Raw genomic sequence first — 11,728 nt, forward strand, 5'->3', positions numbered from 1 at the left:
CCTCTCCCCTTGCGTCTCTGTAACCTTGGAAAACATCCTGAGTAAGAGGGGACTTGGTGCCTGTGTCTGTGTGTGTGTGTGAGTGTGTGTTGTTGTCATTGGAGGCTCGCGATTCCTCAGCATCTGCTCATTGCATTATTAGTGGTGGCTTTTTACAAGGGGAGGAGTCAGGTCTGCAGAGAGGGGAGGAGTCAGGTCTGTACAGAGAGGGGAGGAGTCAGGTCTGCACAAAGAGGGGAGGAGTCAGGTCTGTACAGAGAGGGGAGGAGTCAGGTGTACAGAGAGGGGAGGAGTCAGGTCTGCAGAGAGAGGGGAGGAGTCAGGTCTGTACAGAAAGGGGAGGAGTCAGGTCTGCAGAGAGGGGAGGAGTCAGGTCTATTCAAAGGGGAGGAGTCAGGTCTGTATAGAGTGGGGAGGAGTCAGGTCTTTATTCAGAGGGGAGGAGTCAGAGAGGGGTTCAGACAGGGTGTAGGAGGAGCATGAGCAATGTGTTAGTATGCACACATGCAGCCAGTATTCTTGGCATGCGGCCAATAAATGCAGCCTGGAATGTATGGTCCACCCCGTTAATGGAGAGGATAACATACACACACAAACACACCCACACACACACACACACACACACACCAAAAATTCACATAAACACCACACATGAACATTAACACAGAAACGCACAGAAACCTGATTGACAGGTCTGAGCAGGACAAAAACAGGTACAAAGAACTCCTAGACACACACTGTGGCACCATCATTTTAATATTTCATTGTATTTCTTTATTCTATGTCTACAGCTATATAGCTACAGAGTGACTGTATTTGTATTACAAATAATCTATTATCCGTCGACAACGTAAAAATGTCATGCGTACATGCATTCCTTCAGGTGTTAAAGGAGCTCTTTCACTGTAACGCTACACCTGTTTGAAACCCAAGATAAGGGTGTTATCTGGGCCATGCTGCGAGAGCCATGACCCCGTGGCAACCACGCATTGTTAGGGTGCCAAGGAGACGCTCGAGCTGTTTTCATTGGTCCTAAATAACGAGCTACTTGGTATGCACCTGCATTCGACCACATCCACATATGAAAACTGTACAAAGTGTGGTAAACAACGGCGTATGTGTTTATAAATGTACAAATGTTAGCTTAATGAAATACATTCAAAAACAAATAATAAATAAACAAAATAAAAATATATTTTTTAAATGAATTGGACCACTTTTTTGCGTCAGTTAAACAATTCCAAAATGTCCAACAAAGATAACAATCCAAATTTGATGCAATTTTACAAACCATCATCACCATTTCAATATGGCATTTCGATTTTACCAAAGATAAAAGATAAATAAAGGCATAGCAATCATGTTACTAATGCTATGGTAAAAAACAACCACTAGAGGGCCCTACTTATCTCTAGTCTATAGTATTGTTACACTGGTCAAAGGTGGAATTTCAGCCAGCTGACAGTGTGCTTTATAAGAATGATTTTTTCACAAAATAACTACGAGTCCTGTGACAATTAATGTGTTCATATGGCAGGTGTTCATGCAGAGCTCAGAGCTCTGTGTCTCTGATGGCCTCGGGCTCACTCAGAGTGTCCACGCGTCTCCTGCAGGCGTCCAGCAGCTTCTTCCTGGGTCCCAGGGGGACGTGGATGCTGTTCAGGTCGTGGTCCGAGCACAGCAGCAGGGCCTGCAGGTCGATCTTCTCCCTCATGAACACCGAGACCAACTCGCCGAGGCTCTGGGAGGCCAGGAACGTCTCCAGTGGGCTGTTCTCGGGCTCCATCTCGTCGTCCAGCTCCAAGTCCTCGTCCTCCCAGGGCAGCTCCTGCAGGTTCCTCTCCTGCAGGCTCAAGGCGCTGCCGATGCTGACCTCGTCCAGGCTGGGCGAGCGCAGCGGCAGACGGCCCCGCAGGCGCACATTCGGCGCCCGCCCGACCGGCTCGCTGTCCGCCACGCTCCCTTCGTCCCGCGGGCCGGCGTCGAACATCCCGCCGCTGAGGTAGTTCCTCCTGAACACCATGGTGCCCAGCCCCGGCCGGGTGAAGAGCGAGTCGCGGCCCGAGTCGGCGCTCACCTCGGAGGAGGCGGCCTCGTGGAGCCCCGGGTCGCTGATGGCGCGGGAGACGGTGTCGGCGTAGTCGTCCATCATGTTGTCGTGGACGCCGCGGGAGAACATCTCGCGGAGGTTGTGCCGCGAGCGCTCCCGGGGGCCGGCGTACGTCCCCTGCTTGAGGAACATGACGTCGCTGCCCATCTGGAGGCCGGCGAGCGATCGCACGCTCTTGCGGCCGTCCTCGTAGATCTTGAACGTGCCGTCCCCCTGCTTCTTCTTCTCCAGCTTCTTCTGGATCTTGGCCTTGCCCTTGGCGGTGGAGTGCAGCGTGGCCTGATGAGGAGGAGGGGAACAGCTCAAAAGATGCACACACGTCTATTCATAATGTTGAAGCACTAAACTAAGGCTTGTGTACCATGTCACAAATTATGGATAAACATAAGATACTGTTCTAGACATTGTGCTGTGAATGGATCCGGTAAACAGCGTTGCGTGTCTTAAAGGGCTCACGTCATGCCACCAGGTGTGGGTGTGATTAGCTGGTACAAGCCGTTTGAAAATCCTTCCTTCCCTGTGCCATGGGGACATCACAATTGGACGTGTCCACATAGATCTACGCTGGATAGCAGTTTACCAGCCTACCCGGTGGACCGTAGCAAACGCTTCTCATCTATCCTTCATATATCTGGGTGGACACGCTCAAGCAATGATTTTCAAACGGCTAGCACCAGCTACTCCCACCCACACCTGGTGGCATGGCGTAAGCCCTTCGATGCTGTGCACGGTCACCTGCGAGTACGGCACATTGGAGGTGACGGTGTTGCACCGGGTGCTGCTGCCGGTGGTGTAGCTGTTGAAGCTGATGGCGTCCGAGTTGTCCACGGTCGCCGCCGCCGCCGCCGCCGCCGACGCCTCCTTCATGAACCTCTTCTCCATGCGCTCGTGGTGCTTCCTCTGCAGCTGGGCGCAGTCCTTGATGCGGCGCTCTGCGGCGCGGAACGCCCGGTCCTTCAGCCTGGACACCAGCTTGGTGTTGAGGCCGATCTGCTTGGCGGCGATGGAGTCCAGGTAGCGCACGCACTCCATGTGGCTCTTGGCGGCCGCCATGTCCAGGGGCGTGTGGTAGTCGTTGTCCAGGCACCACACGTTGGCGCCGAACACCACCAGGAAGGACAGGCAGCTGGGGTGGCCGTTGGCGGCGGCCAGGTGCAGCGGCGTGTTGCCCCACATGTCGCACTTGTCGGGGTCCCCTCTGGGGAAGGGGGGGGGGGGGGGGCGGGGTGGGGGGAAGCTTGATAAAATTGTTCACAATAATTGTTTTTTTTAGCAAATTAATGATTGAAAGGGTTAAGCCGACGATTACTCCTGTATGATACGTGGTAGACGTGAGGTGAGGACAGGTGACAAGTTATTAAGAAATAATGACATTATTTCTAGTAATCTTGGCATTCTTGGCAATACAAAACGTATTCTTCAATTTTGGTGACCTATAGCACTTCTGAAAACAACGTACTGAATGCTCAGTGCAATATTTTATTTTTATACCATGCCGTAAGTTCTTAATTTTATGAATTATTAAAACTCAGGTCTGTGCAGGTTAAACATGACAGAGGTGGCCGTGCATTATTCATCTCACACACTCACACACGACTCCTTTTCTTGTGCAGACGCCCCAGAGATCTGAACACACATGGTGAGGTCACCGCTTGTGCCCGCTTCTACCCTCACTTACATTCCCGTCTGTAAACTCACACCCAGGCAACAAAGCAACAAGGACAATAACATAGACCTGTGGTCGGAACTGCCCATCGTTGTGGGTTCGATTTTTCCCTCTCTCTGGCCTCTTTTTTCATCTGTATAGAAAGAGCCAGTCTGTCCTTTAGCATGCAGTGTAAAAGATGTGCACAAGATGAATTCCTGTAAGACATCCACCAAGAACCAGCTGAGAATCAAATTAACCAATAACAATTTATAACAACCCTTTCTATCAAAAGCTGCATCAGACTCAGATGTGATCTAACTGACCACAAATCTATGTCTGAATAACAAGCAAACATTTACCTTCTCCGACTGCTGCAAAACTGAGCCACGGTTGGTTTTATATTCATCCTGACCGCGTTAACCCCCCAGTTCTTCTGAGGCTGTTTTGAGGATGGACATAAACCATGCATCATCATGACCTTTTCCTCTCGCCCAATACTCCCTCTCTGTCTGCTTGGATGCACAACCCCCGAGACTCTGTCCCTACTACGGACCCCCCCATTGCATCCCACGCCTTATAAAGCTGTCACTTGGGACTGATGCTTGTTTTGAGTGTGTGTGTGTGTGTGCGTGTGTTTGCATGAATGTGTGTGTGTGATGTTTATGTGTGCATATGTGTGAGTGTGTATGTGTGTATGTTTGTGTGTGTGTGTGGGGGGGGGGGGCTCTCAGCTGAAGCAATCTGCTTATTAAAAAAGACGCAGTAAATACTATACCTTTTGAAAGCTTGCTCTGTCTGCTCCTTAAACCTTTAACAAAAGACATGGGACCTTGTGCACAATGGGTATGGTAGTAGAATATCTGGTCTGAATATAGGCTTACAGATCAGAATCTGCTTCTGAATTAGCTGCACCTTGCTCCAGGTAATGGGCCTAGTCATACAACACAGGTGCTCTGCGATACACAGCTATCGTTGTAGCACTTGCTAATTAGAGGGAGATTTGTGTTGTGATGGGCTCGCAGTGTTTTCAGTGAAACCAAATAATGCCCAGTAGATGTTATCACTGTATGCCTGTTAGCTCACAATAACATCAAGGCGCGGTGGAGGGGGTGGCTTAACTCATTGTCCTGTCTTGGGACCCCGCTGTGGTAACTGAATAGGATGTAGCCTTCACAAACTCTTGTTGTGTAATCTTGGTGTACAAATTTATACGTAATAATAAAATAAAAAATGTTACTAAGATAAGATGATTTTTATAAAGCCCAGACTGGAAACCAAGAAAAAAACAAGTGTCTATAACCATTTCTGAAAATGTTTGTCTGTTTCTGTGTGTTTGGAACAGAGAGAGAATGGGAGAAAGTACATTTGTGTGTGTATTTATATGTGAGTCTTTGAGAGAGAAAAACAGAAAGAGAGATATCTCTCTTTCTGTCGTTCTCTCTCAAACACAAACACACACACACATACTATATAGTACGTGTGTGTATGTGTGTGTGTTTGAGAGAGACAGAAAGAGAGCTAGAACATGTGTTTATGTTTGTGTCTGTGTGTTGTGTGCGTATTTGAGAGGGAGAAGGAAAGAAATAAAGTATTTGTGTTTATGTGTGCATGTCTGTTTGTGTGTGTGTTCGGTGTGTGTCTTTTAGTGTGTGTGTGTGTGTGTGTGTGTGTGACGTGTGTGTGTGTGTGTGTGTGTGTGTGTGTGTGTGTGTGTGTGTGTGTGTGTGTGTGTGTGTGTGTGTGTGTGTGTGTGTGTGTGCGTGCACACACACCCATTTGATTTGTGCATTGGATTTGACTATTAGGAGGGCTATCCCGTTGTCCCTGACCTTTCTGTGTAATCACTATACATGCTGCCACGGCGGAGCCCCACACACAGCGCTGATTAGAAGAGATGCTGGGACCAGACCAGCATCACACCAGATGTGACTCCACCACGACCCATTACATCAATGTGTTTTATGCAGGTTTAAGAGGTTGTTGCAGGATTTTTCACAAGGTGTCAGAACGGAAGTGGCAATAAGAAAGACGAATCTGAAATTATCAAAATAAACGGATGTGTACTTGCAATTCAGTAGTTTCCACCTTTCTCATTGGTGCCTAAAGTCACTCTACTGGAATAAGCATGGGGTTGGTATAGCAAGGCCTAGGCCTTCATTAATATCTCTTCAACAAGATTGTTAAGAAACAACGCCTTTAAAGATCAAAAGCTATGATAATGACGTCACAAGTATAGTTTAAATATCATTTTCGTTATTTTGCATAACCTTCACATTGACTTTCACTTAATCCCTTAAAGTACTCATTTGGATACAACACAGTGAACTTTCAAACCCTCCCTCACCCGCGCGCCTCGAGCACCTGTCCCATCTCTACTCCCATGCCGACACAACAACGATGCTGCGTTTCCAAAGCACCTCGTCGGCCTACAAAGAGTAATAGAGTTGCAGGTGGTGAACGCCTACCCTCTTCCCACGATGAGCCGCAGAGCGCCGATGTTGCCGTGGTAGGCAGCCCATAAGGTGGGTGTCATTCCGTCCTCATCCGGCGCGTTCAGCTCCTTCCGTGTGGCCTCCTTCAGGACGTCCAGGTAGCCGTCCCGGGCCGCCCGGTGGTACCGGTCGTTCATAGCGCCCCGGGCAACGGGCTAAGGGCCCGACGTCTTCGGTCTCACTTCAAGGCCATGAGAAGTGGATCGAGTGGTTGCTATTCTTAAACATATTGGTTGAGATCGCACGCTGTCCGCACGGCCATGGTTAGACTGGAGTATGGAGAGAGGGAAAGAGAGGGGGGCGGAGGGGGTTGCTGGTTGCTACGGGACGCAGAAGTCGTGTGGTTGTCAAGGAGAGGCGTGGTTTGAGACATGTAAACGCCCACTTATCTGTGATGAGTGTTGTGGATCGGATGGATGGAAGCGAATACAAAGTTAAAAACACAATAAAGTTTATATCCAAAGGCCTTCGAATAATTCAATTGAGTAAAAAAGCACTATGTAGGCCTATATACAGAGTATAGTCAGATCTTTGGATTAATTAAGATGCGGATTTGTTATAAACATGAAATTATCTATAGCTTATACTATAGTGTTATAATCATAGCCTGTCATATTTTCTTTCGACAGTAAAGGTCGCTATCTCACCGTAGCGAAGTGGACCACTTTCATTATCTGAGCCTGTCTATCTGTGTTCCTAAGAGCTGACGTGAGATCAGCTCACAGGAGAATATCTGCAGCGTGGGCAGAAGTAGATAAGGAGCTGATACCCTGACCTTAAGGGACCAATCTGATCCAGACTGTACTCAAACACTGAACTCAGGGGACCACAACAGAGCCTACAACTGTTTCGGACATATAAATAAGTTATTCCACCGTTACTACTTTCCAACATACACTTATTGCATGAGCATCCGCGTTGCTAATTAGTGTGTGGGACACAAATAAGGACGACAGACATTTTTAAGTTGCGTCCTGCAAATGTAGTAGGCTAATAAAGCCATTAATCACTGTTGTTTGATAACGCAGTTCTAGTTCAAACATGTGAACGTCACTGGGTTACTTAAGCTCAGGTTTGTTTGTAAAGGTGTGGGTGCTTTCGAATGGAATAGTGTGTGACTGTGGTGTGACACACCTTGACCGAAACAACCCTATACGAAAAAAAAAAGAGAAAAGGGCTTCATCTGAAGTGCGTGTCGAGCTAATGTTTCACGCAGTAGGTGTATTTGCGTATGAGCGCATTAGATAAAAAAACACCTAATAGCGCAGGAAACCGCAAAGGAAATGCTGCAAAAGACATAGAACCGATTACATTTTAAGCAGAAAGTAAACACATTCCAAAACGAGGACCAGCATGGCGGCAAACCAGGTGAACGGGTCCAGGCCCTGGGATTCAGAGAAGCGGTGGGGAGTAGCAGAAGAGGAACCCAGTAACCAGGAGCTAAACTCTGACCACAGGACCCAAGAAAACGTCCAGGAACTGGACCAGGTGGACCCAGTGTGGGCGCCCAGCAGCAGACGCCTGCTCTCTGGATTCGTGGGTCTGAACGTGGTGCTGCTGGGGGCGGCACTGGTGGCCGGTCGGGCTTTCAACCCAACGGGCATCAGCCACCAGGAGTCCGAGGTGTATGTGCTGGTGCTGATGGGCTGCAGCTTGGCCTGGATGATGTGGTATCTGCTCTGGGCCCGGAAGAAGCCCGGCATCTCCCCGCACAAAGATCACCACGCCGGGGGTCTAACTGTCACTGGTGAGCCCCCTGGGCCATAGCTGGCTGGAGATAATTATACAATTAATGTTGCAATATATGGGTACATTTCAGCTAGATTAACATCATGAGTCAGATAAATAATAGTTTCGCTATTGTAACATATCGGTACATTTGAGCTAAATTAATGTCATATAATTAATACATTTCATCATTTATTATTCATCTTCATTTCAGTTGGATTAACATGAGATGTGCTTTATCAATTAGCTATTTAATACTTTTAGCATTAGTAGGCCTATAGATATTTAACGTAAAATGTACTTATTTAATCCCAGGTTGGATTGTAATAAACTATAATACAAATGCAATCAGATGTTGTAATGATTAAGAATATGATTCTGTCTCCATTCAGTTGTCCTCATGCTTTTCGCCGCCTTCAGTCTCCTCCTCCATCTGTTCAGGATGGGATATTTTATTATCATGAGCGACTGCAAGCCGCCAGCTCAAGTGCTGTCCCCGTTTATTGAGGCTCCCTTCCTCGGGGTCCAGGTAATTCGTCACGTGACCATCACTGTTTCCCTATTGCCCATTTATTGGCCTATTTCCTAATGCTTATCATGAGGCAGTTAACCGCCTCCACGGATACTCCAATCCAAATTGATCTCTGATTTTTTTTTCAGACGTATTTACTCTGGGCTCACTCCAAAGACTGCATTCACAAACACAAAATCCTAACAAGGTACAGCCATCACTATGATCTTGTTTTTATATTAACAGCATTAATAGTCTTCACATATGACATACAATAATATTGCTTTTTCCTTCCTTCGTTGCTCTTTTTTCTTTATTCCCCCCTCCCTACATTCCTTCTTTTCACCCACCTTACATTCTCTATTCTTTCCTCCTTCCCCCTCCCTCCCTTCATCCCTCACTTCCTTCATTCTTTCCTTTTTACCTTCCTTCCTCCGACCCTCTCTCCTTTCCTTCCTTTTTTCCTTCTTTCCTTCCTTCCTTCCTTCCTTCCTTCCTTCCTTCCCTCGTTCGTTCGTTCATTCCTTCCTTCCTTCCTTCCTTCCTTCCTTCCTTCCTTCCCTCCCTCGTTCGTTCGTTCGTTCGTTCGTTCGTTCCTTCCTTCCTTCCTTCCTCCTCCCTTCCTCCCTCCTTCCCTCCCTCCTTCTCCCCTTCCCTCCCTTCATCCCTCACTTCTTCCATCCCTGCCTCCCCCCTCCCGCCCCTACCCTCCCCCCTCCGGCCCCTACCCTCCCCCCTCCCGCCCCTACCCTCCCCCCTCCGGCCCCTACCCTCCCCCCTCCGGCCCCTACCCTCCCCCCTCCGGCCCCTACCCAAACAGGTCTGGGCTGATGGTCATTCTGTGTGCCGACCTGTTGTTGTGGCTCAACGCCGTGACGGAGGACACCATCCATCAGGAGATCGAGCTAGAGAAGGAGAAGGAATTTTATTTCGGCGGCGCAAAATTGTCAGAGAGCAGAGAGACCCACGATGGAGCAGGTGCAGATCTGGGAATGCAAAACGCAAACACGCACGCAAGCACAAATCGACCCACGCACATACGCACACACATGCACTGTGTTTGTTTGTCAACATTCACAGACACACACAGACACACACAGACACACACATAATCACACATAATCACACATAATCACAAACACACACAGACACACAAAACCAAGCATCCATTTGCAACTGCAACGTTTTTTCTGTTCTAATTATTCCCGCCTTCACCCCAGGGCTGGGTAACACCACCCATTGCCAGTGCAGCGCCAGCGCCGCCTGCCTGGTCTTCAGGAAGGGCTACGAGGTGCTGTACCCCTTCAACATGGAGTACTACCTGATGGCCGGCTGCATGCTCTACGTCATGTGGAAGAACGTGGGCCGCCACATGGAGCCCGGCCACCAGCCCCACCAGCCCACCGCCCAGAAGCTGACCATGCGCATCGTGTACCAGGGAGGGGTTCTGTTTGGCCCTCTGCTGGGGCTGTTTGTGCTGCTGGCCGGGGTGGCCGTCTTCGTCCTCTACCAGGTGTGGGTGGGTCAAGCCCAGCTCCGTCTGACCGCCTTCCTCCTCTTCTACGGCTACCACCTGGCCGTCATGCCGCTCATGTCCGTGTGCTGCCTGGTGGGCATGCTGGTCCACAAGCTGGAGAGGAGGGCAGTGGAGGAGGGCCACAACCCCACCCGGAGCCTGGACGTGGCGCTCCTCGTGGGGGCCGCCCTGGGCCAACTGGCGCTCTCCTACTTCTCTTTGGTGGCGGCCCTGGAGACGGGCGACCTGAGCCCCCTGGGGAGCCTGGACCTCTCCTACTCCCTCCTCAGCCTGTTGGAGCTCATGCTGCAGAACATCTTCATCATAGAGGGGCTCCACCGACACCCGAGTCTGAGCCGGGCGCGCAAGATCCGAAAGGAGCGGAATAGTATATTTAAGGTATGTCGGCCATTGGGTTATTTGATTGTCTCCGGGCGTTTATGCTGCTGTGACGCTTGCCGTGATTTTTCGTATAACGAATCGTGAATATGTTGGCTCCATTTGCCGTTTCAGCTGAGAAAGAAGGTCACTGCGGGATCACCTGAGGAACGGAAGGCAGACGACTCTTTACTGACGAGAACCCCAACAACACCAGCACCCCCTGCTGGCCAAGCGGAGGATAGAACTAACACCTGGACAAAGAGGGCCACACAAGAGATCTGTGCTTTCCTCATCTTTGCCAATATCATGGTAACCAAACCAGCTGTGTTTTCTGCCTCAAACAGGATTTTTTCTTTAATTCCAATCAATTGAATGAAATTCTAAATTTCCGTCCCATGTTCTCCAGCTTTGGATCATACCGGCGTTCGGAGTGAACCCCTCGTTTGAGAACGGAATGGGGAAGAAGTTCTTTGGTTTCACGGCCTGGTTTGTGTTGGTGAACCTGGGCCAGCCCCTCGGAGTGTTTTACCGCATGCACTCGGTCGGAGCATTGATGGAGCTGTTCCTCGCTGCCTGACGGCGGGAGGCCGCAGCCAGGTGTAACCGTGTTAACAATTATCTTAGCCTTTGTTGTAGAACTCAATACTGAGGCATAATGTAGGCCTAACTATTCAATTATTCAACAGTCATCAAGTGCTTTTAAATAAAGAGAAAGACTTATGATTAACAGAGGCACAAATGCATAACAGCCCTCCTACATAAGGGTCCTCCCGGCTTCTCTGTTTTTGCATCCAACCCTAACCCTTGTGCCCCGGCCCTTTTGCTATCTGGGGGCCCTGGAAACTGGCCCCGTTGCCCATATGGTTAACCCAGCCCTGGCTGTGGCATACTGTAGACGGGCTTTAGGGACCGTGGGTTCCTGATCGCTGAGCCAATGGTTTAAAGAATAATGAAGCAATTCAATTTTGAGTTGGATAGAATAGTTTTGTTTTGTGAAATGAGTCGTTGAGGATGTACATGAATGTAAATGTTTAATATCAGATCAATTTATCTACTTTCCATGACAATATTTCTGTTGATGTAGGTAGTATTTTCTGTCTATGGATCAAGGTGCTGTCCATTTCAATGAACTTCCTCGTTGTACAGATATTAAGAAAATGGTTCCCAACAGTTTGGCCAACTGGAGATCTATGGGTTTGGCCAATTTGGGATCAGCTCAATATTATGAACTGTGAAACAAGCAGGATGTTTCATAACTCTTTTAAGGGCAATAGACATCCAAAAAATGAATATTCATTTAAAAAAATGAATAAATGACTAAATAAAGGTTTACAAATCAGCC

General features: G+C 48.7%; 2 protein-coding genes across 2 annotated transcripts; one reads left to right on the forward strand and one right to left on the reverse strand.

The window, feature by feature from the left end:
• Positions 1-738: 738 nt before the first annotated feature.
• Positions 739-6,560, reverse strand: ush1gb (Usher syndrome 1Gb (autosomal recessive)). The gene is made up of 3 exons (XM_030339296.1): positions 6,224-6,560; positions 2,846-3,308; positions 739-2,389 (listed from the first exon to the last, which is right to left on the reverse strand). The coding sequence occupies exons 1-3, from the start codon at positions 6,385-6,387 to the stop codon at positions 1,553-1,555; spliced, it is 1,464 nt and encodes a 487-aa protein (XP_030195156.1). The 5' UTR covers positions 6,388-6,560; the 3' UTR covers positions 739-1,552.
• An 834-nt stretch (positions 6,561-7,394) lies between these two features.
• Positions 7,395-11,723, forward strand: LOC115531607 (proton channel OTOP3). Its single transcript, XM_030340962.1, has 7 exons — positions 7,395-7,997; positions 8,371-8,507; positions 8,639-8,697; positions 9,310-9,467; positions 9,710-10,404; positions 10,519-10,695; positions 10,793-11,723. The coding sequence occupies exons 1-7, from the start codon at positions 7,604-7,606 to the stop codon at positions 10,961-10,963; spliced, it is 1,791 nt and encodes a 596-aa protein (XP_030196822.1). The 5' UTR covers positions 7,395-7,603; the 3' UTR covers positions 10,964-11,723.
• The last annotated feature ends 5 nt before the right edge of the window (positions 11,724-11,728 follow it).

This window comes from Gadus morhua, chromosome 18, assembly GCF_902167405.1.
Source record: "Gadus morhua chromosome 18, gadMor3.0, whole genome shotgun sequence".
In the NCBI taxonomy this organism is placed as follows: domain Eukaryota; kingdom Metazoa; phylum Chordata; class Actinopteri; order Gadiformes; family Gadidae; genus Gadus; species Gadus morhua.